Consider the following 26,434-nt stretch of genomic DNA (forward strand, 5'->3'; position numbering starts at 1 on the left):
CCTCTGTGTGGGCGGGGCGGAGCGAACCATTAGCCTAGCCCGCCGGGGGAGCCCTCCCGGCCGCGTAATCGTCTGAGTGGGAGGCGGGGGTGGAGGTGCCACGTGCAGTTCCCGAGGCGGGCGCAAGGGGTACAGAATAAGGTGCGCTAGCCGACCCGGCATTCACCCCACCTTCCAACCCGAGCGCGTGTCTCCGGGAACTGCCCCCGCCTTAAAATCCATTCTTTACTCCCACTCTCCTGTCCCGTGCGGCGCGAGGGCCGGCGCGCGCCACCGCCGGAATCCGGGGTCGCGACTCGCGTTCCACGCCGCGCGCCACTCGCTCCAGGTGACATCATCCCCCTGCCGGGCTCCGCCTCCCACCCCAGCCGCCGCACGCCGCTTGCCTATTGGCAGTCTCACCTTGAGCCCCGCCTCCCGCTCTCCGCCCGTGAGACCCCTCCCAGGCAGTTCGGAGGTGGGGTTTAGCCGCCGGCCGGCGCAGACACCGCCTCCCATTGGCCACGCTGCCCCGTCTGTCAGTCTCCTGTTAAAGGGGCCACGACCGCCCCGGAGCTGGTTTGCGGGGGGGGGCGGGAGGAGGGAGGAGGAATTTTTTGGCGGGGGAAGGTGGGATTTGGGGGGCGCTGGTGAGCACCCCTGGATCTGGCGGCTGCGGCCTCGCGGGGGGAGGCTGAACGGTGAAAGGGGCAGGGGGCTATTTTAGGGGGTAGAGGGCTGTGAGACCGTCAAGGGGAGGGGGGGTCCCCAGCGCCCAAGCCGGAGCAAGAGACGCGGAGCCCGCGCGAGCGGCGGAGACAGGGCTCCGGAGCCACAGATCCGGGCCCCGGCCGCCGCCAGGGGCCCCGCCCGGTCCCCCCACCCCACCCCACGTCCCTCCTGCAGCCCAGCTCCGCCCGCAGCCGCCGCGGACCAGGTAGGTAAGAGCCCAGCCCGGCCCGCCTGGCAGCGCCCATCCCGGGGACCCGTCGCCGAGCTTCCCCCGCCTCCCTGAGATCCTGGATTCCCTTCTTCATTCCCTGGGACCTCAGAGCCCAGATTTCACAGCCCGACCCCAGAGACTCAGGCGTGCCCCTCCCGGCTCTCAGAGTCCCCAACCGAACCCTGGAATCCCAGGCGTACTGCCGCCTTGCGCCTCCTCCGGGGCCCAGGAGCCTGGATTTCCCAGGTCAGCCCCAGGAAGCCCCTCTGGACCTAGATCCTCCTCCTCGGCCCAGTCCTGGGAGCTCCAGACACCGGCCGCAGCTGTGTCAGACTCCCCCAGCTAGGGCCGGCCCCCCCCCCCCCCGTCGCGTCCGCATAGTCCCCCATTCGCCCACCCAGTCTGCCCATCTCTGGTCCGCCGGCTTGAACAGCCGGCCGAGTCCCTCAGTCCCGGCCGGCTCGGCGGCCGCCCTGGACACAGGCCCGCTCTGGAGCTGTCCATGGTCACCGTTCTCGGCAGCCTCGCGTCCCCCATCTCTTGCTGCTGCCGCCGGGGAGGCGGCGCCGGCGGCGCGGGGATCTCCCCCGTCGCGCCTTTGACCTGGGGATACCCAGGCCCTCCCCGACCTGGGCGCCCGGGCCTCAGGGTTCCACTGGCCAGGCTCTCAGCTCCACCCTCAACAACCCAGGTTTCGGAGACCCCAGCTTCTACTTGAGGAGTCAGAGCTTCTGAATGTTCCTGCCTGGTGCACCTTAGGGATCTTGGCATCTGGGGACCCAGATCCCACCGGGCTCTGGGAGCCCTGTCAGTCCTCACTTCCTCTGGCTAAAGGCCCCAGCTGGTAGCCCTCACCCCCTCAGGATCTAGGAATCCAGATTTCCAGCTTTTGCTCCCTTCAGAGACAGTTCAACAGCCCCTGTGCCCCTCAGACAAATATACCCATCCACCTGGCACCCCAGCATCTGCCCCCTTAGGGATTCAGGCGCCATGACTCTCTTCCTTTCAGGGACTCAGAATGCAATTCTTAATGCAATTCTCTGGCTTCTACCCATGCTGCCCCCTGGAGACCTAGATGCCTTGTCCCTGATCCTGCCTCCCCTCAGGGACCCAGGAGTTCAGACCCCACCTTCTATTCTGCCCACCAAAGCCATCTACCCCAGCCCTCCATCCAACAGGGACTCAGGCTCCAAACTTCCATCTCCTGGCTTTGGCCTCCACAGCAATTCAGGAGTCCAGTTCCCCAGCTCTGCCACCCACCACCCCAAGTATCTAGCCACTCAGCTGTTACTCTTTTGAACCCAAGTCCCTACAGCCTCACAATTGCCCATCAAATTGACATCTCTGGTGGCCTTGAAAAACCCCTGCTTCATCTCCGTATCATCTCAGGTTCTGGGCTCCCTGGGATTTCCAACATTCTCCCCTGAGACCCAGCTTTTTGAGATGTTTCCAGCACTCCATCACGATTCTTTCATATCATGATGTCACATCCTTCAAGTACACTCTCAGACTGGTGAGCCAAACATACATCCCTTCCTCCAGATGTGTTCTATGGCCTAGGTTCATTCTGTGATCTAGAATTGTCTTCCACATTTCCACCTAAACATGCGCCCTGGCAATGCTTCGTGTTCTAGATTCTTCCTAAATCCTAGAACACTCCCAGTCAACATCTTTGTTCCTTTTTCACCCAAGCTACTGTTCTAAAGTCTAGGCTAGATGCTAAATTCGAGGCATGACTTTTCCCAGGTAAATTCAAACATCTAGCTAATGCTCCCAAGCCAAATTCTGATCTCACCCTCCCCTTCGACAAGTTCCTTTTTTTTTTTTTCTTTGCTGCACCATGCTGCTTGCTGGATCCCCGACCTGGGATTGAACCCAGGCCCTCAGCAGTGAAAACGCAGAGTCCTAATCACTGGACCACCAGAGAATTACTGACATGTTCCAATTTTTAAGAAGCCAGTCCTTGCTTATTTTCTTCTAAAATTTCATTTTGGGTGTGTTCTAGGTTCTAGCCACATCCTTGGCATTGCTCTAGATTCCATTCTCTTCCCAGGGGCATTCTAAGTGCTAGAATATGTGTGTTCCGGGCTTCCCTGGTGGCGCAGTGGTTGAGGGTCCGCCTGCCAATGCATGGGACACGGGTTCGTGCCCCGGTCCGGGAGGATCCCACGTGCCGCGGAGCGGCTGGGACCGTGAGCCATGGCCATTGAGCCTGCGCGTCCAGAGCCTGTGCTCCGCAACGGGAGAGGCCACAACAGTAAGAGGCCCGCGTACCGCCAAAAAAAAAAAAAAAAAAAATAGAATATGTGTGTTGCATTTATGTGCTCTAGCCTTTCTCCAAACTGTGCTATCCATTCTAGAATGCACTTCCTATTTTATTTAATTATATTTAAATTTTTTATTTATTTATTTTGGCTGCACTGTGTGGCATGCAGGATCTTAGTTCCGTGACCAGGGATCGAACCCACATCCCCTGCAATGGAAGCGCCAAGTCTTAACCACTGGACTGCCAGGGAAGTCCCTGCACTTCCCTATTTTAGATTCCATCCAATTCTACAGTCTTAAATCTCGAGGATTCCCACTGAAGTGTTGTACATTGCATCTTCCTTCCTCAGGTTCTATGTTCTCGGCTCATCCATTCCCACCTTCTCTGTCCATCTTTTCCCTGGTGTGACCTTGGCTTAGAACTTGTCCCCTGGTGGATTGGGGGCTTCCTCCATCTGCCACTTCAACATTCTAAACATGCTCTATGCTCTCTCCTCTTTTGGAGTCTTCAGCCTAGAAATGTCCTCATTTCTAGAACACACCACCCCCATCCCCACCCCCTTTGCCAGCTCAGTCCTTATGCCAGGAAATTCTCAATTGCCAAAATGCATCTTTCTGCATCTTCCCCCAGGCGATTCTAAGTTCCAGGCAAACTCCTTGCTATTTTCTAGGTTTTCCTTTGCCTCCAGGGCATGTTCTGAATTCTAGAGCATATATTCTGCCTTCTGAGTTCTAACATTATCTAGATGCATGAAAAAACCAAGCATGCGATCTCTGCTTTATTCTGTAAAGATAAAATATACCTTTATGCCTTCATCCCTGGTAGGTTCTGAGTTCTAGATTATGTCTAGATTATGTCTCCTGACTTAGGTTTGTTATGTACTGCATTAGGTCTGTTCTTAGATATCATTACCCTCCCCTCTGTGTTTGGGGTTCTGGGGTGACCCAGACACTCTTTTAAGTTATTGGATTGCTCTTGGCTTGTTCAAAGTTCCAGACCTGGGCTCTAGAATATGCCCTTCTATTTGGCCCCATGTGTGGATCCTACCCCGAGCACATTGTAAATGTGGAAGTGTATGGCCTTTCTGCACTCTGTACTGTGTCTTCTTGCACGTGGCCTTCTAGATTCTACACCCAGCCTAGCTGAATTTTGTTTCCTTCTCAGGGAATTGGAAGTTCTAGAACAGCCTCCCTAAAACATCCCTAATGGCATCTCATGAGTAGATTCTGGGTTTTAGATGCCATGTTGGGTTTTGGTCTAAGTCTGGCCTGCCCTCTTATAAACATTTTCTTGAATCTGACCTCTGAGTGTTGGGATTCAGATGTCTAGATTCCCAGATGCACCTCTTCAAAGACCCAAGGTTACAGGCACCCAGCTGCCTCCTCTCCCAGGTCCCAGGTCCCTCAGTCCCCTCCTGTCCTCCCAGGAGTCCAAGGCCCCAGTCCCAGGCTTAAGACATAGTCCGAATATTGGGTGGAGCTGGAAATTATCCACTCTGAGAACCGGTTATGCCTCTGCCTGAAGGGAGAGAAAGAAAGGAGAGAAGGAGTCAAAGTCCCTCCTGCTTTCGGCTCAGCTAGATGGACCCGTCTGACCTGATGTGTGTGGAGGGAGTGGCTCAGGAGACCTCCCTTCATCTCCACCCGCGGCTCATGCACCTGGACCCCTGGGTCCTGGGGGCCTTGACTTCTGAGTTCTGAGGGGGCAGAAGTCTGAAGGCTGAGATTTCTGGGTCTAGGGTTGTTGGTTGAAAGCCCAGACTCTTGTGTCCTGGGAGGAAGTGGATGTGGTCTCTGATTCCTGGGACTGGGGAGGAGAAGGCTGGAGGCTCAGACTCCTCAGTCTGGGGGAAGGGAGGGATAGGGGACCTAGATTCCTGTGACCTGAGAGAAGAGGTAGCTGGATCTTAGACTCCTGTGTAGTGGGAGATGGCTAGCATTGTCCCCACCATTTTTGTTTTTCCCGACTAGAGTGGGTCTTTAGATTCTCCTGGAACTAGATATCTAGATATCTGGGAAGTTGAAGGAGGCAGGAGTTGGGCTGAATAGCAGGTGAGGACCATCCCTGTGACATTATACAGGTGACTACGTACCAGTGACCTAATTCTGTGACCCCAGTTTTGTGGCCTCCTGAAGACATGGTCTCCTTCGCCTGGGCCTGAGTTTTCTAGCTCATGCAGTAGGTTGAAGGGGATTCTCAGCAGGGCCAGAATAGACAGTGATGGGCGGGGCCTGAGTCGCTTGAAGGGGCGGGGCTTGGACTGGAGGGGAGGGGCCTGCAAACTTTCCACATTCACTCAGGCAATGGGGCACCCGGCTTCGGTCTCTCTGACTAGGCTGAGCCTAGATTTGCTGCCAGTGTCTGATGGAGTCTGACCTGTTTCTCCAAATGCTCTCACGCAGGTAGCCAGGCCTGGTTTCCTGGGAGCAATGGGTTTCCGTTTATCTTGTGCCATGATTGGAATGGATGAGCCTCAGTTTCTTCTGTGCAGTGCTTGGGTTGTCCTGCCTCAGTTTTCACTATGTAGTATCCCAGTGACCGTGCCTCAGTTTCGCTGCCTGTGCTTTAACGAAGCCCCTCTCGGTTCCCTGCCCCCTCCCCGTAGGCCAGCACCGCCGCCATGATGTGCGAGGTGATGCCCACCATCAGCGAGGATGGCCGGCGGGGTTCGGCGCTGGGCCCGGACGAGGCGGGCGGCGAACTGGAGCGCCTCATGGTCACGATGCTCACGGAGCGCGAGCGCCTGCTCGAGACGCTGCGCGAGGCGCAGGACGGACTGGCTACGGCGCAGTTGCGGCTGCGCGAGCTGGGCCACGAAAAGGACTCGCTGCAGCGCCAGCTCAGCATCGCGCTGCCCCAGGTCTGGGCGGGGCCGGGGCGGGGCCTGAGGGAGGCATAGGGAGGGCGGTCCGGAAGGGGCGGAACTTGGCACTTGGAAGGGGGAGTGGCTTGCCGGCGATGGGCGGGAGCCGCTTGAAGGGGCGGGACTTGGCAGAGATGGGTGGGACCTCCAAACCTCCCAGTCCTAAGGAATGAGGGAGATGGGGAAAGGGATTGATCTGATTGCCCGATCCTGCCCACACCTGGATAGGAGTTTGCGGCTCTGACGAAGGAGCTGAACTTGTGTCGGGAGCAGCTACTGGAACGGGAGGAAGAAATTGCGGAGCTGAAGGCAGAGCGGAACAATACTCGGGTGAGGGGTCTTGGGGCGGGACCTAAGTGCGGTGGGCGGGGCCTTGGGTGTTGCAGCCTGACCCATTTTTTTCCCTCTATTTCGCCTTCCTTTCTTCTCCCTGCTCCTACAATTTGGTGCGTCTCCTCTGGTCCCCTCCTTCCTTCATGTCCCCTCCCCTATCTCCATAATTGTTCTCGTTTCCTGTACCACTCCTTCCTTGACCTGCCCCCCACCTCTGTTATCCCTCTCTTTTCCTGACCTGTCTCTCTCCATACCACTTTGCTTGGCTCTACCTCTTCCATGCGTCCGCCCCACCTGTCTGAATCCTCTTCCTTCACTCTGCCTCTCTTCCCTTCACACTTTTCCTTGGTCCTGTGCCCTATCTCTGTAGCTTCTCCTAGAACACCTGGAGTGCCTGGTGTCCAGGCACGAGAGGTCACTGCGTATGACTGTGGTAAAGCGCCAGGCTCAGTCCCCGGGAGGGGTCTCTTCTGAGGTGGAGGTACTCAAGGCTCTAAAATCCCTCTTCGAGCACCACAAGGCCCTGGATGAGAAGGTATGAGAATTGGAAGAGCCTGGTTGTAGAACAGAAACTCGTGGTTGGCTGGGGCTGTGTTGAACGGCAGAAATTCTGGCCGTGATTGGTTGGGGATGGCCCAAGTGGGAAGAATGTTGACTGTAAATGACTGAGACAGGCTATGCAGACTGGGACCTGAGTGGCTGATAATAGAAAAATGTAATAGGATGGGGGATACCAGCGGGTGAGGCTGCCTTGGTAGCTAGTTGGGGATGCACACATACTATAAATAGAGGAATGCTAATGTCACCCTATCAGGTCCATCCCAAAGGTGTTCTGCATCAACTGTCCTCCATCAGGTCTGATCTCCATCTCACACTGTCTTGCCCCCATCCCCAGGTCCGGGAGCGGCTGCGAATGGCGCTGGAGCGGGTGGCAGTGCTAGAGGAAGAGTTGGAGCTGAGCAATCAGGAGGTGGGGGCGTGACCAAGAAGGAAGAGGGACTAATGAACTACCAATGGGGTGGAACTGATTGGGTGGGTCCTAGAATCTGTTGGGAGCAGGACTAGGGCAGAAGACCAATGGGGTAGGACTATGGAGAAAACCAGTGAGGTTCCTAAGGAGGAACTCATTGGGCAGGACTAAGGGGAGTACTGCCCTGTGACAGTGAGACTAAGGTGAGAACCAGGGCTGGGGCTAAGGGAAAGAACTGACAATGGTGGAAATGGCTGGGTGGGGAAAGTCAGGACACCTCCACAAGGAGGCTAAGGTTAAGAATAAGGGTGGACTTCTTCTCTGGTGGGGGGGTAAGGAGACATATAATGACGGCACAGGGTCTAAGGGTAGACTGTGGGATAAGGGTGGCCCCAGCAGGACCAGTGCCAGTGGGAAGTAGAAACAGGGTTTCTAGGACCTCCTTTGCCCTGATCTCCCTTTCCCATTGCCAGACTCTGAGCCTTCGAGAACAGCTGTCTAGGCGCCGGTCGGGGCTAGAGGAGCCCGGCAAGGATGGGGATGGGCAGGTAAGAGGTGGAAGTCTTTCCTTCTGCTTGCTCTTCATTGGTCCTCCTCACTGTGATCCCACTCAGCCCCCTGACTTTGTGATGGTCCTTTTAATGTTTGGTACGATTCTCACTGACCCTAGGACATCTGAACGCCTCAGACTCTTACTGACCTTTGACCTCTGATTCAAGTCAGCTAGCTAACTTTTGTGACCTCCATGGCCCTTACTGATCCCTGATCACCCCTCACCCCCATCAGTTTTCTCCTTGCATTCTCGATCTCTGTGTTCCCCACTCTGAGTATTGTCCCTTCCTCCCTCACTGTCCCCATTCCAGACTCTTGCCAATGGCCTGGGTCCTGGCGGGGATTCGAACCGGCGCACGGCAGAGCTGGAGGAGGCCCTGGAGCGGCAGCGGGCGGAGGTGTGCCAGCTGCGGGAGCGCCTGGCGGTGTTGTGCCGCCAGATGAGCCAGCTGGAGGAGGAGCTGGGCACGGCCCACCGCGAGCTGGGTAAGGCTGAGGAAGCTAACGCCAAGCTCCAGCGCGACCTCAAGGAGGTGAGGCCGGAGCCCCTGGTGGGCTGCCCTCTGTCCCTTCCCTCCCCACGACCCTTCCTGTCCCCCTTTGCCCATAGTCACAGAACTCACGAATCTGGATTCAGTCCACAAGCTGTGTGGACTCTTCTCCTCTCTGAGTCTCAATTTCCTCACCTAATGGTATTTATGATCCTTGTCAGAGAGTTGGCACATGGCACATACTTGGTAGTCACCCAGTATCTGGTTGTAGTTATTATTGTTATCATTGGGAAATTCTCTTGCACCTCTTAACTGAACTCCTTTGTCTGCATTTCACCCCATCCTGGCTGAGGTTCCTTGACCTTAACTCCCACGCTGCGGGGACTGCTGTGAAATGTAGGGCATGGATTCTTGAAAGCATTGAATGAGAAAGAAGAGACAGCACTTTAGTTTTCATCATCCACTGGGGCTTTTACCTCAGATTTCAATTGTGGATGGCCCCAGGGCTTATTGGGAAGCGTGGTCCCACCACACCGGCTCCCAGGCAGGAGTCCTTCCCCCGTGAGACCCTGGAGCACCTTCTCTGGTTTTCTAAGCATGCGCTACCCTGGGGGCTCTTGGGAGATGCTGCCTCCCAGGTGGAAGGGACCTTTGTTTCCTATGAGACCCTAGGGCACTTGCTCTGTGATTCTAAACCTGAGTTGTGCCAGAAGTTGCTGAAAAATCTAAGGCCTGGATTTTTGAGGCTAGTGGGCTAAGAAAAGTGGAGACATTCCATCTCATGGATCTTAGGTCATCCATATGAGGAGGGTCTAAGCCAGTACTGCCCCAGAAGTTTATGGGAGGGGCTGTACCGCCATTTTAACTATCAGGTGGCAGGGGATCTAATGTTGGCTATGCCTGGGAGCTCTCGGCAGGTGTGGTTCCACCATTCTGACACCCGGAGGGCAGGGGACTTCATTTCCCAGGATACCTTGGGGTGCCTGAACTGGGGTTCTAAGCCCAGGCTACCCCCACGGCCTTCTGGGAGCTGTAGTCCACGCGGCCTTCTGTCACCTCTGCAGGCGCTGGCGCAGCGGGAGGATATGGAAGAGCGGATCACAACGCTAGAGAAGCGCTACCTGAGTGCCCAGCGAGAGGCCACGTCTCTGCACGACGCCAACGACAAGTTGGAAAACGAGCTGGCCAGCAAGGAGTCGCTGTACCGGCAGGTGGGAGCACGGCCGAGGAGGGGCGGTGGGGGCGAGGCCGTGGCTAGTTTGACCTAGCTCCTCCCTTCCCCCGTCTGTGTCCCCCAGAGTGAAGAGAAGAGCCGTCAGCTGGCCGAGTGGCTGGACGACGCTAAGCAGAAGCTGCAGCAGACGCTGCAGAAGGCGGAGACCTTGCCGGAGATAGAGGCACAGCTGGCCCAGCGAGTGGCGGCGCTCAACAAGGTGAAGGGAGGCCTGGGGCGGCGCCTTGAGTCTCTGGGGCAAAGGGGCGGGGCTTGGAGGAGGCAGGGCCTGAGTCTGGAGGGATAGGAGACCCACAGCCCGAATTCTGCTGGAAAGGGTAGGGCCTGGGGTCCAGGGAAGGGACGTGACTTGGGATGGTTGAAGGGCCTGGAGGTTTGGTGGGGGCTGGTGCTCTCTAGTTTGGACTGAACAGATGGGGAGAACATGAGAAGGGGACAGGGCTGGAGACTAGAGGAGAGGGCAGGGCTTGAATCACAAGGGCAGGGTCTGGAGTCCTGTGGGGGAGGAGCCTGGGGCCTGGAAGCCAGCCTTGGAGGAGGTGGGGCCTGGAGGCTGACTGCATCCTAGTGGGACAAAGTCAGATGCCATGGGTTCCATCTTCTAGGCTGAGGAACGTCATGGGAATTTTGAGGAGCGGCTTCGGCAGCTGGAGGCCCAGTTGGAGGAGAAGAACCAGGAGCTGCAGCGGGTGAGGAGGCTTTGAGGCTTGGGGGATACGCCTGGGTGAGGGGGCTGTGCCGGGGGTCGGGTGCTCGGAGCAGGGACAACGCTCAGGGCTTGAGCGCCTCTGCTCTGTTCTCCTCTGGGCAGGCCCGGCAGCGGGAGAAGATGAACGATGACCACAATAAGCGGCTGTCCGAGACAGTGGACAAGCTGCTGAGTGAGTCCAACGAACGGCTGCAGCTGCACCTCAAGGAGCGCATGGGGGCGCTGGAGGAGAAGGTGGGCCCCAACCTAGGATTTCAATAAGCTGGAATCTTGGGGCCCTAGACCTTTCCCCAAACAGTTATCTGAGATCTCCCCAAATGTGGGCATCCTGAATTTGAAATTGATAGACTGCTCGATTGCTGGGACCACCACACTTTCACCTAGTTTAAACACCTTAGAGCTGAATTCTGGGGCACCCACAGCCTGAATTCTTGGCTTTTGCCCAAGCCTCTAACCCTATGGACCCTCAAACTCTGAATCCGTGGAAATTTCACAGGACGCTGCATTTTGGGCTCCCAGGGACTCCCTGCCTTAGCAGCATCTTTGGCTCCACAACCCTCTCCCCATGCAGCTCACCATTCAAGCCCACCTCATTCCCCCTGGGGTCCCCTCAGGCCTGTCTCTGTTCACTGGAGGCTGCTTCCTGATTCCGCCCCCTCACTGCACCCCTGCCCCCCACAGAACTCACTAAGCGAGGAGATCGCCAACATGAAGAAGCTGCAGGATGAACTGCTGCTCAACAAGGTAGGGAGGGGGCCGGGGGTGTGGGCCTTGGGTGAGGGCCAGAGAAATGGAGCAGGCATTGCTGGGGTTGGAATCAGCCTGGCTGGGAGGGGCTGATACTCAGTGGGGGGGAGGGGGCAGATTCTGACCTGACATCTCCAACCTCCTACCCCAGGAGCAGCTCTTGGCAGAGATGGAGCGGATGCAGATGGAGATTGACCAGCTGCGGGGGAGGCCACCATCCTCCTATTCCAGGTGACAGTCATCTTCCTGTCCCACCTCTGCCCATGGAGCCCCCCTGGCCAAGCACATCCCTTCTGATACGAAGTCTCCCCCACCCCACTCCCTGTCCTCCTGAGATTTCCACTGGTCCCTTTTATTTTTGACCCCTGACTTCATGACCTCTGACTGCAGACCCTTTTTCCTGACCTTTGACTTCAGATCCCTCTCCCAATCCTATGACCCCAAGCCCTTCCCCATGACCACTCACCTCTGTTTCCTTTTCCTGACCCCTTGGTCTCTGACTGCCCTCTCTATGCCCACAGATCTCTCCCTGGCAGTGCTCTGGAGCTCCGTTACTCCCAGGCACCCACATTACCTTCTGGCGCCCACCTGGATCCCTATGGGGCTGGCAGTGGCCGGGCAAGCAAGAGGGGTCGCTGGTCAGGGGTCAAAGATGAGCCCTCTAAGGTCAGCAGCCACTTCTGGGGCCTGGACTGAGCAGGGCTCGGGAGGGCAGCAGTAGGAGGTGGAGCCCAACATGCAGGGCTCTGGGCGGGGACTGAGTTGAGAAGCAAGGTCTCCTGGACCCACACTGTCTCCCCTTCTTCTTCCGTCATCCCCACTTGCCCCGATGGCTCTTCACGTGGATGTCCTGCTGCCTGGTGAGAACTTTAGAGGAACGATGGGGTGGGAAGAGGGGTGGGTTTGGGGGGATGGTATGCAGGGTGTAGAATCCTAGAATGGATGGGGCCAAGTGAAGAAAGGAAGTGGGCTGGGTCAAAGGAAACAGTGGAATCAGGGGAGAGGGCAGAGTCATGGGTGGTCAAGAAGAAGGACCCACCAAGAGAGAAAGCTGGGCTGGGAAAAGTGTGGGGGGCTGGGTCACATGGTGAGGGCAGTCAGTGTCAGGGGACATGGGCAGGGTTATAGAGGGTGGGCAAGGTCAGGATAGGTGAGGAAAGACCCAGCACCTACCTCGGCCCTTGTCCACCTGGCATCTCTCTGTCTCCACACAGAGATAGGAGTGGGAGCGGTCTACCCCTGCGGGGTCCATGCCACCTCCATTCCCTGGGGAGCTGGATGGCTCAGATGAGGAGGAGGCGGAGGGGATGTTTGGAGCTGAGTTGCTGTCTCCCAGTGGGCAGGCTGATGTACAGACACTGGCCATCATGCTTCAGGAGCAGCTGGAGGCCATCAACAAAGAGATCAAGTGAGCACTGGCCCAGTTCTTCCCCACCCTGCCTAAGCTTAGCCCAAGGCCCCTCTGGCTCTGGAGACTGATTTGCACGCCTAAGCCCAACGCCTTTCCTAAACATCAAGGAATTCTGCCAGTCCAACACACTATCCAGGAATCCCTGAGGAAGTACCAGGAAGTCTCCTATGTGCTATATATACATTACACACGCCCCGGCCGGTACTCACAATTTCCCAATATACCCAAGACTGCATCCCCAAATGCCAAAATTCACAATCCAACCCGTCAAGAATCCTCCATTACATCATGGCTTTCATGGCTTCACGCAACAATTACCCAGTGACTCCCAGTACCCTGCGAATCTCAACACAACACAAGGTCCCCCAGTCCAAAACACCTTGAGAACCTCAACTCTAGATAACAAGAATTTCTACCTAATATAACAACAATCCTCAATTTATTAAGAATCCCCCATCACATAAAGTCTACCCTGATTCCTCAGAAATTGCCCTATTTAACGATTCTCTAATAAAACTAAAACACTTTCCATGGGCCCCAGCAAATGTATCAACATGACCATCATCTTCCACTCAAACTTTTTGTGACTTGAGACAGTGACTCTCACCAAATGTCTGTATGACCTTCCCAGATCCTAGGTTGACCTCAGAGTCCCTGATCTCACTCTGCTCTTATTATGAGCTTGCTCTTGCTGTCCTCCTTAGAACTTGACCTCTTGCCCATAGTAATCCATTTATGCTTTTCCATAACCACTTGTTTATTACCAGCGTAGTCCTGATGCAGATCCTGATCATCCTGTCATCCCTAATCTCTCCACGACCTCCTGAGCCTATCATGATATCTTGACTCCCCTTGAACCTGTGAGGCCGTCAGGGATCCACCAAGACCCTCTAACTTCATTGTCCCTTCCTCAGAATTATTTTTGCTCCGCCAAGCCTTCCTGGCCCATTGGGATCCCCCAACTCCCTCTCCTATTGTCTGCCTGAGTCCTCTCACCCCATCTCCCCCTTTTCCTCCTCAGGTTAATCCAAGAGGAGAAGGAGACAACAGAACAGAGGGCAGAAGAGCTGGAGAGCCGGGTGTCTGGCTCGGGCCTGGACTCACTGGGCCGCTACCGCAGTAGCTGCTCACTGCCCCCCTCCCTCACCACCTCTACCCTTGCCAGCCCCTCCCCTCCCAGCTCTGGCCACTCAACACCCCGTCTGGCACCCCCTAGCCCTGCCCGTGAGGGTACCGACAAAGCTGTGAGTATTCTTAAGTCTCCTCAGCTTGGTGGTGGTGGTGGGAGGTCATAAACAGGGCTCCCTAACAAAAAGCAACAATGACCAACACACCAGTGATTTTCAAAAGCAACCTTAGCTTTCCCTAAAAGTTCCAACTCAAAGGGCAAATGGGAGGCTGAGCCACTGGGTTCCTGAACCCTAACTTGTACTTTAGTCAGATGTGATCTACTTTTACCTGTTTTACACATTAAGTTTCTGCATGGGATTTTTATTTTTACTTTTTTACTTTTATTTTTTTTGGCCATGCCATGCAGCTTGAGGGATTTTAGTTCCCCCACCAGGGATCGAACCCTGGGCCCTGTCAGTGAGAGCACCAAGTCCTAACTACTGGATGGCCAGGGAATTCCCACTGCATAGGATTTTTAGAAAAAGGTCTCTGTGACCAAATATACATTTGAGAACTACCATTAGATCCTCAGAATTGACCTTTGAGGGAGGCACAATATCTATATGCCCTATTTTATTGCCTTAAACTCAGATTTCCTACTTTCAGAACCTGTAACTCATTAGCTTTCCTTGGGGCTGAGCAGATCCCACTCCTGACACCAGAAGCTAAAGACAGTATAAATATGGGCTTATCAAGCTCCAGGGGGACTGCAGTTATTGCCTTTATATTTCTGCAACTCACCCGCACTTAATCTAGGCTATCTTTAGAAGTGGTTCCCCAAATCAGGGGTATCCCAGACACCTCGTAGATGTCCCAACTAATGAGCCCGCAACATGACCCCTCTGATTCAATATAGCATCTCTGTCTCCAGAATCATGCCCCCAAGGAGGAAGCTGGGGCTCCACGAATGGAGGGACCAGCAATCCCAGGAGACACCCCACCTCCCACTCCTCGTTCTGCCCGCCTTGAGAGAATGACCCAGGCCTTGGCACTGCAGGCGGGATCCCTGGAAGATGGAGGGCCCTCACGGGGAAGGTCAGTAAGAATAAGGGATGGGACAGGGAGGGACTTGCTTGGGAGGAGGCAGTGGGAGTGGACAAAGACTTGGGATGAGAGGAGGCATCCCAGATGGGATCTATCTGTCCTGCTCACCCAGTGAGGGCACCCCAGATTCCCTGCACAAAGCTCCCAAGAAGAAGAGCATCAAGTCATCCATAGGCCGTCTCTTTGGCAAGAAGGAGAAGGGGCGAATGGGACCACCAGGTCGGGACAGCTCTTCTCTGGGTGAGTCCCCTGATTCCCTCTCTCCCTTCCTTTCTTCCTTCCTTCTTCTTCTTTACATATTCATTTGACATACAATCCTGTCTTCATTCATTTGGTAATTCATTTAGAACGCTGGAACCTTGGCAGAGGTAGAGGGGAGAAGGGACAAGGAAAGGGCACTCTGAGGCCTGCCTGAGTGACTGGTGGCCAAATGAATTTGTTATGTTATTTACCTATTTTTTAAATAGAGAAAGAGGGAGGAGCATCCTAAAAGCAGGGCATCTGATGGGCTGGAGCCTGCTTGTCTGGTTTGTGAAATCCAAGTTAGTTAAATTTTCAGGAATTTTATGAGCTGCTTTGACATCACATTGGTAGCTTGAAATTGGTGGGATTATTTACACCATGGAAATTGGCATATGCTACAAATCAGGAAATACCTTCTCCTTCCCCAGGGAGCCAGTTGTTAAATATTTACCAGCACACCACTGCCAGCTTACCAAGGCCAGCCCAGTGAATCCAGCCCTATTTTGGGGATTTCTCCAATTCCTTGCCTAGGAGGTGACATTGGTCCCTGTCTGGTTTTATCACTCCCTCTGTGTGGCCGCATTTACTAATCCCTCTGGGCCTCTGCTTTCCTGGCATCCTTCTCAACCCCCCAGCATCAAAGATTCTGCCTCCCCTTTGAGACTCTCCAAATTTTGGCCCCTCCCTGCCTCCAGCTGGAACACCCTCAGACGAGACATTGGCCACTGACCCTCTGGGGCTAGCCAAGCTGACAGGCCCAGGAGACAAGGACCGAAGGAACAAGAGGAAGTGAGTGTGGGTGTGTGCTGTGGAGGTGGGGAGGGTTGGTCATAAGTGAGAAGAAAATTCTGGGAGGGGGTGTCCAAGACCCTGAACTTGCTTGCCTGGGAACTTGGGAACCCCTAGAGTTTTTCTTTTCTTTTTTTTCCCCTTTTCTCTTGATTAGTGTGGATCTGTTGTGGGGAGGGAAGGTGGATTACAAAGATTCACATGTATTTTTTTTAGCCTTCTGCCATGTTTTTTACATTCATAAAAATTGCTTTGGTGGGGGGATGCGGTTGGTGAAGGGGGCCATGCAAGAGGGCTAGGTGTCTCTGTCCCTGCAATCTCCTGCCCTTCTCCCCAGGCATGAACTTCTGGAAGAGGCCTGCCGTCAGGGCCTGCCTTTTGCTGCCTGGGATGGGCCCACTGTGGTCTCCTGGCTAGAGGTACTGGGGCCCAGAAACGTCCTGACTCTCTATCCCCAACTGGTCTGAGAACCCCACCCTTAGGGCTGGCTGGTCCACCTAGTACCATCCTCCTAACTCAGAGGTGGCGGTGGAGAGGAGTTGGTGGGGAGGAGGCCCTGGGAGGGGTCAGGCTTCTTGTAGATCTTCCTGTTGCTCTTTTTCCTTCTCCCCTCACCCCTGTCCTTCTGGCCATGCCCACCTTGGTCCTGTTGTCTCTCTCTATCTCGTTGTGTCTTCCTATGTCTCTCTCTCTGTGTGTGTCTCTATTTCCCTGCCTCTCTCCCCATCTCTGTGTTTTTGTCATTCCCCGTATTTCTCCCCATGTCTATGTCTTTTGCTCCTTTCTTTCCCCATCTCTGCCTCTCATCTCTGTGTGTCTCTCCTCGTCTCTGTCTCTCCCCATCTCTCTCTTTCCCCTCTGACTCTGGTATTACCCTTCTATGGCTCTCCTCCATTGTTTTCCTGTGTCTCCCTCTGACCCTAGCATCTCTTTGCCTTGCCCTCCTCTCACTGCTTTCTCATGTCTGTTTCTCGCCCATTTGCCTTTCCCCATCTCTCTGTCTCCCTCTCTCCCTTTCTTTCTGTTCCTCTCCCATTTCTCCCGTTTCTCCTCCCGTATGTCTCTGTCTCTCTGTCTCATTTTTTCCCCATTTCTCCCTTCCTCCCTCTGGTCCAGCTGTGGGTAGGCATGCCTGCGTGGTATGTGGCCGCCTGCCGGGCCAATGTCAAGAGTGGTGCCATCATGGCCAACTTGTCAGACACGGAGATCCAGCGCGAGATCGGCATCAGCAACCCACTGCACCGGCTCAAGCTGCGCCTCGCTATCCAGGAGATGGTCTCACTCACCTCACCCTCTGCTCCTGCCTCCTCCCGCACTGTGAGTGTCCAGGGGCCAATCCCAGCCCTTGCTGTCTCAGGGCCCCGCCTGCTGTCCTCCGAGTAGCCAATCCTGGGCCCGCTCACTCCAGCTCTGTCTGATACACCCTGCTCCCCACAGTTTCTCACCTGGATTATCTCTTGAGAGTGGGGCTCCCTTCAGGTCCCTCTGCCTCCCCTCAGGCTGTTTTACACACTGCAGCCAGAGGGATCCCATCCCGGAGAAAAAGCCAAATTCATATGGTTCTCTACAGGGCCATTGATGAGGGGCCCCTACCCACCCCTCCCTTTTCTACTCTGCTTCTTGGCCCTTGCTGCTCCCTTTCCTAGGAGCACCCCTCCCTCTTTTTCCCCCAAGTCTGGCTCCTGCTCATCCTTGAAGTCTCAGCTCAAATGTCACCACCACCAAGAGGCCTCCCTAACTCAACAGCTAAACTAGTACCGGCCCCATCACCCCAACACATGAACACCTATTTTTTTTCCCATAGCACATACTGACTTCTAAAATTTTATCATTTTGTTCCATACAGAAAATTATGTGTTCCCATGCCTAATTCGGCTCCTCCAGGAGCACGACCCCCTTCCCCTCCCCTGTTCAGAAGCCCTCTCTCAACCTCTGTAACACCCCTCGCCCCTCAGTCCACAGGAAACGTGTGGATGACACATGAAGAGATGGAGTCCCTTACCGCGACGACCAAGCCTGTGAGTGCCCCCTGCCGGTGGCCTTGGGTGGCACTAAATTTCCTTCGGGAGGAGCGGCGGAGTGGGGGGGGGGGCAGATGAATCTGTAGCTGTCTGTCCGTCTGTTCGTCCCTCCCGCCCTCCTCCGCCTGCCCCTTAACCCACCCCTTCTCTCCCCTCTTCCCACTAACTGGTCAGGAGACCAAGGAGATCAGCTGGGAGCAGGTAGGGGGCGCGGGGCGGGCCGTGGGCGCATGAACAGGCTGTGCACGCTGCATGGACGCCCCTCCTTCTCCGAGCCCCGCCCCTCCCCTCACCGGAGCATTCCATCCTCACCGCGGGAGGGGGCCGCTGCGCGGAGCTCTGCTCTTGTGTGTGGCTTGGTGGGGGTCGGCGTAGAAGCCCGGCTATTCCACTGTTAGTGGTGCACGGACCATTCCATTATGCTGGGTTGCGGGGGCTCCAGGGGCAGTTTCATTGCTCTAACTAGAGGGAGGTGCTGAGCAGCTCTTTTACCTAGAAAAGAGGGAAGTGGGATTGTTCCACTGTACTGGGGTGAAAAGGGAAAGCATTTGGGGCGGGGGGCGGGGGGCGGCAGGTCAGGGTGAGAAGTTGGGGAGAAGGAGCTACATTTTGTTCTCAAGAGGGGAGCGGGATGACCTCACCTGAGACAGAGGAACTATGTTGGGTCTTTGTTTCCCAGCAAAGGGGAAGGTATGGATTATTTCCTTATGCTAAGAGGAGTGAAGGATTTGGGGTTGATCCAGAATATTGTCCTGGGCCAGATATAGCTAGACTAGTATTTTGGGGACAGTGCAAGAGTGGTGGATAGATCCATTATCATTTTTTGGGGAGAGAGCTACATTGGAAAATCCGTTGTGCTGACTTGGGGGAGTAGTGATGTTGGACTGATCCATTGTTCTGAGTTGGGACAACTTTAGACTAGAGCTTCTTAAACTTTAATGTACAGTTCAGATAACCTGAGAATCTTGTGAGGATGCAAATTTTGATTCAGTAGCCTAGGGTCTGAGATTCTGCAATTCCAGCAAGTTCACAAGTGATGATAATGCTGTGGGTCCAAGGACCACACTTTGAGTAGACAAGGGTCTATGCTGTCATAATGAAGGAAAGGGAGACAATTTTGGATTGTCCATTGTCCTGAGCAGAGATTGGCCATTGTCCTGCTATAGGATGGAGAAAGAACAACCTCGGATCTGGGGGAGGGGGGTTGGACTGTACCCTTGCATACATACATGAGATGGGGTCAGAGGGCCTGACTCCTCCCCCACCTGCCCATGGCCCCAGATCCTGGCATATGGCGACATGAACCATGAATGGGTGGGGAACGACTGGCTGCCCAGCCTGGGGCTGCCCCAGTACCGCAGCTACTTCATGGAGTCGCTGGTGGATGCCCGAATGTTAGATCATCTTAACAAGAAGGAGCTCCGGGGCCAACTCAAGATGGTGGACAGCTTCCACAGGTGGGCGTCGCCTGGCCCATGGGGGCAGTCCAAGGGGGTAAGCCCCACTTCTAGAGAGTCTTTGGCAAATAGGACCAGTGATGGGGAATTCCTTGGACTATCTTTGGTCCTCTAGCCCTGATTGTCAGGGAATCAAGACTCCTGTGCCCCTTCCACCCATAAGAAGGCCCACTAGGAAAAGCCCAAGTCCTGAGACAGCTTAGCTAGTTGACCCCATACCCCTTACAGGTGGGCTAATAGGAACTGCTTTTTGAAAATATGGCAACTCCTGCGAAGGTCAGCAGTCAGTAGAACAGATCCAATGGAGCAATTCCCCAACCTCTGCCAGAAGACCACAGACAACGGGGAGAGCCCAATAGGAGTAGCAGTCATTGGGGTATGAGGGCTCATCTGTAACTCCACTATCTCTGCTACTCAGGGTGAGTCTGCATTATGGGATCATGTGCCTGAAACGACTCAACTATGACCGGAAGGACTTGGAGCGGAGGCGGGAAGAGAGTCAGACCCAGATCCGAGGTGAGTAGAAAAGGGTAAACGTCCAGCTGGGAGCCAAGTTGGAGGGGTTTGGAGCAGTGCTGGAGGAGGCATAAATAGGGGAGGGAAGGGAGGCCAGGGAAGAGGGGGTGGAGCCAGCATAGGGGCGTGGCCAGGAAGAGGAAGTGGGGATGGAGATATGGGATAAATGGGAAGGGCCTGGCCCCAGGAGGGGAGCAGCTGAGGGTCCCTTCTGTCCCCAGACGTGATGGTGTGGTCCAATGAGCGGGTCATGGGTTGGGTGTCCGGGCTGGGCCTGAAGGAATTCGCCACGAACCTCACGGAGAGCGGGGTGCACGGGGCGCTGCTCGCCCTGGACGAGACCTTCGACTACTCTGACCTGGCCTTGCTCCTGCAGATCCCCACACAGAATGCACAGGTGAGCTGCCGCTAGGCCCTGGGCATACTGGGCACCCCCACCTCACAGATTGCACGCTGAAACCCCTCTCCCACCTCTCCTCCCCAGGCCCGGCAGCTCTTGGAGAAGGAATTCAGCAACCTCATCTCCTTGGGCACAGACAGGCGGCTGGATGAGGTGGGCGCAGCAGCAGCATAGGAGACTCCACTCCCAGCTGCACCTCTAGGCTGCGAGCTGAAGGGGTGGGGCTTGACTTTGCCAGCGAGTCGTGGTTGGAGGAGGTGCCAGAAAAGGGGCGGGGTTAAAGGAGGGAAGGACCCGGAGAGGGGTGGGGTCAAATGAAGGGGCGGAGTCGGAACGCGGCCCAAGTCCCTCACCGGCTGCCGGGCCCCTATACCTAGGACAGTGCCAAGTCCTTCAGCCGCTCCCCATCCTGGCGGAAGATGTTCCGAGAGAAGGACCTCCGAGGCGTAACGCCTGACTCAGCTGAAATGTTGCCCCCCAACTTTCGTTCGGCCGCAGCAGGGGCCCTGGGCTCGCCGGGGCTCCCTCTCCGCAAGCTGCAGCCGGAAGGTGGGCGGATCCCAAACGCGACAGCCTCTCCTCCCCTCCCTTTCCTCGTGGGTAGGAACCTCCCTCTTCAGGTTTTGAAATGGCCTGGTCCTTTCTCCCCCAACCCCACCACACCCCCTTTCCAGGGTGGGAAATGAACTCGTCCAGTGTCACCTGGGATACTTTGAAGGAATCCAAGGCTATGGGAAAGGGGGAGAAACCGGCTTGGAGCTAGGCGGTCGTTGTCATCTCGGAAGGGGAAATCCAAGGGAGGACGCTTGGGGTTGAGGATCGGAGAAATACTGAGGGAGGAAGTGGGCGTGTGTCTGTGTGTGTGCGTGCGCGCTTTCCAGGCTGAACCGCTGCTCACTCTCCCTCCAGGCCAGACTTCTGGGAGTTCCCGGGCAGACGGCGTTTCTGTCCGGACCTATTCCTGCTAGTGTACGCCTCCAGGTGAGGACTGTACTGGGCGCTCTTGGGGTTCTGGGCGGCACAATGGATCTTCACAGCTGCACGCACTGCCTGGCGTCAATGCAGGTGACCTTACTCGGACGGAAGAACCTTTCAGAGGCTGGGCTGTTTCCCCTCCTGCCCAAAGTATGGTCTCGCCGGGGAGAGCTTGCTGGGGAGCTCACGCCACGGACTGGACCATCTGTACAGACAAGCGGGGAATGCCGGTCCCTGCCTCACAAATGGACTGGGCCTGGACCAAACCACATGCACTGGACTGAGAGGGGGGAAGAAGAAGGCAGGATGAAATCCCGCCCCAAACTTCCGCCTCTCTTTCCAATACTTTGTAATTTATTGATCAGTTTCCGATGGGAGATGGGTGCCCTTTCCCCGCGGGAAGGGGGCGGGGCTTCCCTCCCGGGCCGCATGCGGGGAGAGGCTGCCCCCTCCCCTTTCTTCCCAGTCGCGGGGCCCAAGTCGTCCTTCTTCGTCCGAAAGGAGGGGAGGGAGGACTCGCTGCTAAAAGCCTCGCCCTTTGTGCCACTCAGCCCTGCCCCGCGGCGTCCGGTCGCCGGTGCCTGGGGTCAGCCGCGGGCGGGGCTCCCTCTCTCTCCCCAGTGTCTCGTGTCCCCGAGGCCCCTCCGCCCCCCGTGCTGTGGCCGTGTCCGTGCCCCGGGGGGGGGTAGGGGGTGCAGAACTGCGCTCCCCGTTCCGCTCCAGCTCCGGGGTTTGCATGGGAGAATCCTCTTTCCACGATGCCCCTGGGCGACGTGGCGTGGGGAGAGGAAAGACGGTGGGGAAGCCCTCGCCCCCGACTCTTGGTCGGCCTCCCTGCCCCAGGCGTCACTCAGTGATCACGGGTAAAGAGAACTGTTTCAAAAAGCTCCCGTGTTGACTGATTTATTTATCAGGACCTAGCAACCAACCACTTCGAGGAGTCCAGGCCCCTTCTCCCTCAGACCCCACCCGCATTCCCCGGTGCCCAGAGGATCCCGACCCCAGGCCTGACAATGAGGTTTCGGGGAGCACGTTTATTCAGAGAAATAAATATGGCCCGTGGAAAGGGGTTGGAGGGCCAGGGAGATGTATCTGCGCCGCAGCCGTGTGTCTGGGTTAGGGTTTCGGAGTTTCCAGCATGTCTGCCAGGGCTCTGGAGAGAAGGACGCAGAGGTTGGACAGCCGAAGTGTCCAAAGCTCACACCAGGGCGCTTAGAGATCATTAACCTGCTCATTTCACCAAGGGGGGACTAGAGGCTCAGGGCTGTCCAATAATTCATAGCGGGACAGCACCTTTCTAAACGGGGCCCTTAAACATCCCCCCTCCACACACTTACTGGTACAGGGACGAGGAGAAATAGTCGACGTAGCTTCCTGTGGGAGAGAAGAGGCTTGAGGGGTACACCACGGGTGAAATTGGGGGCCACTTTTTACTCAGTCCAGGACCAGGACTAGCTCCGCCCCCTTTTCTGGATTCCTTCCCCCAAACTAATTCCTTCTACAGCGACTCCTCCCTTCCTCCTGGCTCTAAGTGTTCTAAGTGTTCCCATTCTCCAATAGCCCCACGCCCCGCCGCGTCCTTCGAATTCCACTTGCTTTGGCCCCAACCTCTTGGTTCTAGGCTAACCCCTCAATCCGAACCTCTTAGGTTTTGGCACCTATCCCCAACCTTCCCTCTGCCCGACCCCGCCCCTCCGTGCTCCTCCCGCTCGTCACAGAGTCCCAGCCTTTGCCACGCCTCCGCACATAGCCACGCCCACAACCTTCCAGCCTGCTCCTCAGGTTGGCTCCACCCACCAGGCCCCCGCCCCTTCATCAGGTTTCTTCTGGGCCCCACCCATGCTCACCCGGAGTGCAGACAGTTTCGCAGAGCAGCGGGCAGAGGTAGCAGAACTGGCAGTGCTGGGGGCGGGGGTGGGGAGAGAGAATGAGCGGTACGAGGTGGTCAGGGGCGGTGTTAGGATGGGGCGTGGGCCGTACTTGGGCAGGAGGCTAGCTAGGCGGAGGTTAAGGTCAGAGGCAGGATCGGGTTTGGAGTCTAGGCTGCATCAGGGGTAAGGGGTTAGGTCAGTTTGAGGGCAGAAGATTTGGGGCTGGGGGTGCTCAGATGGTCCCGGGCTGTCGGGAAACCTGGTGGATCCTTGAGTCTGGGAGAAGTCTCACCTGGCACTGGTCGCAGTGCTCTCCCATGTTCTCCTCGTCACAGTGACAGTTCTCACATTCAGTGCATCGCTGGGGACCAGAGGAACCTGGTTAGGCAGGGAGGGACGTTTGGGAGCCACCCGCCAGTCCTCCACCCTGCCCACTGGACATATCCCCAACTTCTCAGCCTCATTACTTCTGACACTGAGCTCAGTATCTTCCTCCAACCTGCTTAACCTGCTTCCCACCCCCTCATTTCCCTATTGCAAGGCGCCCCGACGTCCCCTTGTCACTGTGGGCTGGACCTTTGGGTACTCTCTTCACCCCCTCTCTTCCTATTCTCCCCATAGCCTGTCAGTCTCCAGTCCTGTCCCACCTCCCTCGGTTCTGCCTTGAACCCTCCTCCCTGTCCCCACATCTGCAAGTGCAGCTCAGGCCTCACCCTCTCTTTCCTGGACCACTATCCCAGGCTCCTCCCCAGCCTCCTGGCCTCCAGTCTGTCCCCGACTTGGCCCCAGAAGTGTCTTTGTTTACTCGGGCCCGTTGCTCAGGGCCCTCCCAAGGCACACCAGAGCCCAGGAACAAACTCTAGGAACAGCTTGGTGGGTGGAGCTGGGTTGCGGACATACCTTGCAGAAGGAGCAGTAGCCACACAGGGACCCTGGCTGGTAGTTCCCATACTCCTGGGCATCCTGCTGATCTGTGGGGACAAGAAGGCAGCAGTGACCCAGGTTGACTCCGCTCCTCCCCACCCCCATCATCCAGTCAGATCACTTACCCATGTCCTCACCACTCTCCTCTTCACTGGAGGCACCTCCAGACACCTCCCTCCTGGCCAGTGGGTTGGGGATGATGGTGAAGGGGAGCTCATCCTCTTCCAGCCCCTCCTCCTCATCTTCTTCCTCCTGGTGGTCTTGGCTCAGTGGGACCCAAACCTCAGCCCTCTCTTCCCTCCTGTCCTCCTTCTCTTCTTCCTCCTCCTCTTCCTCCTCCTCCTGGCTCAGGCTGAGGCCATGACCTTCCTCCTTGTCTTCCTCATCCTCCTGGTCCAGGCTGCCATGGTGGGTACCTTCTCCTCCCTCCTCTGAACCTTCATCATCTTCATGGGAGCTGTGATCCTCTTCCTTCTCTTCCTCTTCCTCCTCAGAATCACTCTCCCTTAAATGGCTTCTATCCTTTACCCCCATGTGTTCTGGGGACTGGTGGCTAGTCTCCTCTTTGATGGACCCTCTGTGGCCAGTCCCTTTATCTCTGTGGCTTTGCTGCCTGTGGCTGGGAGCCTGGTGGCCAAGCTTGGCAGAAGTGTCCTCATCTTCCTCCTTGGGGACTCTGCGGTGGTGATGGCCACGGACTGCTCTTTCATGTTCCTCTGGGAAGTCCTCCTCCTTAGTGCTCTTGTGGCCTTGGGGCTGGTGGCTTGCAACATGGTGGCTGAACTTGACTGTGATCTCCTCCTCGTCGTCTCCAAGGCCATGGTGGGTATGTCTGGGAACCTGGTGCCAGTGTTCAGTGGACACATCCTCACTCTCATCTTCCTTGTCTCTGTGGCCTTGATGTCTGTGGCTGGGGCCATGATGGTGGTGTTCATCTGAGACATCTTCATCCTTCTCCTTCCCGTGGTCTTGGTGTCTGTGGACCTGGTGTCCATACTCAGTGGAGACATCCTCCTCTTCCTCTTCTTCATCCTCCTCTTCTCCATGGCCTCGGTGTACATGCCTGACGATATGATGGTGATGCTCACTGGACACAACTTCGTCTTCGTCCTCATCTTGACGGCCATGGCTCCTGTGGCTGGGGAAGTGGTGCCCGTGCTCAGCTGAATCACCCGCCTCTTCATTCCCATGGCTTCCGTGCCCACGGGCCTGCTGAGCATGCTCTGTATGTTCCTCCTCATCAGAGGCGTTCTCGTCTCCCACCTTGTGGCCTTGGTACCTATGGTCTTGGGATTCTCTGGAGACATCTTCATCCTCTTCTCTGTGGTCTCCCTGGCCCCAGAAATGATGCCCACTCTCCGTGGAAACATCCTTGTTCTCATCTCCGTGGCCTCTATGGCTGTGCGTGGGGTGGCCAAACTTGCCCGATGAGTCCTCTGAGGGCCCCGAAGCTCCTGCATTGTCGTTCCAGTTGCTGGGCCCCAGCCCAGCCCCTCTCAGCTGCTGGGTCACAGCAGTGGGGAGAAGCAGGCTGGCCACTGCAGCCCAGAGGAGAAAAGTGTGCAGCCATGGCCCACAGTGGCCCATGGGGACAGACAGGCAGCAGAGCTTCTCCCAGGGCTGGCTCCCACTGTGGCTATGGCTATGTGGATGAATGTTGGGCTCCTTCTGTTTCTTTCTCCCTGTGTTGTTCCTTTGCTGTGTCTCTCTCGGCCTCTGTCCCCTGGCCCTCACAGCCAGGCCCTCTGAGGCAGTCTCCAGAGCCCCTTACCCTCCTCTCCGGCCCTCCCTCCCACTTCCCAGCCAATAGGGTCTCTCCCCTCCCCTCTCTGTGGCTAAATTTACTCTCAGCCCCGAGTTATTCTGGGTCAGTCCCCACCTGCCCCTCCCCTCCTGCTCCTCCCCCTCCCAGCTGGGGAGGGGGTGGATGAAGGGGTCTCTCCTTGGCCAGGAGAGGGGAGCCAAGGGATTTGACTTTGGGTTGCCAACAAGTTCATGTTTGGCAGCTGCAAAGACAATGGCTAGATTTTTAGTAGGCCAATTTGGGGGGAGCCTGGGCCATGGGGGAGGGTAGCAGGAGGGATGTATCTGAGGGGAGAAACCCCTGCCAAGGAAGGACTGGGGGTTAGATTATGGGGAGTTTCTGGCCAGAATGGGCTACTTTGCTGAGAAGGTGGATGCCAATATGGAAGCCCTGGAATGGCGCGAAAGGAATTTTGCTCCAGCACACGTACCCATGACCTCCTGTCCCTGGAACTCAGATCTGGGGGCAGGGGATGGCGCCAGGCCAGGGCTATAAATACAGCGAGGGGGGGCAAGGGGCTCAGGTTACCCAGGAGGCCGCAGCTGTCCCTGTCAGAGAGTCAGCAGGAGACATGTGGCCCTGCCTGTCCGCATAGCAGTACCTCCCACTCCTCATCCTGTCACTGTCGCGCTCGCTCTTTGGGTTCCCATCCTTCTTTATGGGTCTCCCTCTCTCTGTCATTGTTTCTTCACCAGCTCTCTCTCAGGGTCCCTGTTGCCCCC

The 26,434-nt window shown here is 56.3% G+C and overlaps 2 protein-coding genes across 2 annotated transcripts; one reads left to right on the forward strand and one right to left on the reverse strand.

Annotated features, from left to right (window-relative positions):
* The first annotated feature begins 609 nt into the window (after positions 1 to 609).
* PPFIA3 (PTPRF interacting protein alpha 3) lies at positions 610 to 21,998 on the forward strand. The gene is made up of 30 exons (XM_029213299.1): positions 610 to 920; positions 5,794 to 6,048; positions 6,280 to 6,381; positions 6,755 to 6,919; positions 7,280 to 7,354; positions 7,828 to 7,902; positions 8,218 to 8,439; positions 9,462 to 9,608; positions 9,696 to 9,830; positions 10,237 to 10,320; positions 10,443 to 10,574; positions 11,022 to 11,084; positions 11,239 to 11,318; positions 11,609 to 11,753; positions 12,308 to 12,495; positions 13,520 to 13,742; positions 14,540 to 14,703; positions 14,825 to 14,952; positions 15,651 to 15,744; positions 16,082 to 16,163; positions 16,861 to 17,061; positions 17,700 to 17,762; positions 17,940 to 17,966; positions 19,047 to 19,222; positions 19,641 to 19,738; positions 19,960 to 20,135; positions 20,223 to 20,291; positions 20,516 to 20,687; positions 21,048 to 21,119; positions 21,204 to 21,998. Exons 2-29 carry the CDS (start codon positions 5,809 to 5,811, stop codon positions 21,104 to 21,106), a joined length of 3,585 nt encoding a protein of 1,194 aa, XP_029069132.1. The 5' UTR covers positions 610 to 920; positions 5,794 to 5,808; the 3' UTR covers positions 21,107 to 21,119; positions 21,204 to 21,998.
* A 231-nt stretch (positions 21,999 to 22,229) lies between these two features.
* On the reverse strand, positions 22,230 to 25,495 carry HRC (histidine rich calcium binding protein). Its single transcript, XM_029210910.1, has 6 exons — positions 24,034 to 25,495; positions 23,885 to 23,955; positions 23,277 to 23,345; positions 22,961 to 23,015; positions 22,451 to 22,487; positions 22,230 to 22,266 (listed from the first exon to the last, which is right to left on the reverse strand). Exons 1-6 carry the CDS (start codon positions 25,493 to 25,495, stop codon positions 22,230 to 22,232), a joined length of 1,731 nt encoding a protein of 576 aa, XP_029066743.1.
* Positions 25,496 to 26,434: the final 939 nt, after the last annotated feature.

This window comes from Monodon monoceros, unplaced genomic scaffold (assembly GCF_005190385.1).
Source record: "Monodon monoceros isolate NGI ecotype Baffin Bay Population unplaced genomic scaffold, NGI_Narwhal_1 Super_Scaffold_10, whole genome shotgun sequence".
Taxonomy (NCBI): Eukaryota; Metazoa; Chordata; class Mammalia; order Artiodactyla; family Monodontidae; genus Monodon; species Monodon monoceros.

Bases quoted from the DNA above. Each gene is read 5' to 3' on its own strand.
- PPFIA3 (XM_029213299.1), top strand. From the start codon at position 5,809: ATGATGTGCGAGGTGATGCCCACCATCAGCGAGGATGGCCGGCGGGGT. The intron at 9,831-10,236 runs GTGAAGGGAGGC...TCCATCTTCTAG, and splicing joins GAGTGGCGGCGCTCAACAAG to GCTGAGGAACGTCATGGGAA. The intron at 20,688-21,047 runs GTGGGCGGATCC...CTCTCCCTCCAG, and splicing joins CCGCAAGCTGCAGCCGGAAG to GCCAGACTTCTGGGAGTTCC.
- HRC (XM_029210910.1), bottom strand. From the start codon at position 25,495: ATGGGCCACTGTGGGCCATGGCTGCACACTTTTCTCCTCTGGGCTGCA. The intron at 23,346-23,884 runs GTATGTCCGCAA...TCTGGTCCCCAG, and splicing joins GCTACTGCTCCTTCTGCAAG to CGATGCACTGAATGTGAGAA. The intron at 22,488-22,960 runs GTGAGCATGGGT...TCTCTCCCACAG, and splicing joins CGAAACTGTCTGCACTCCGG to GAAGCTACGTCGACTATTTC.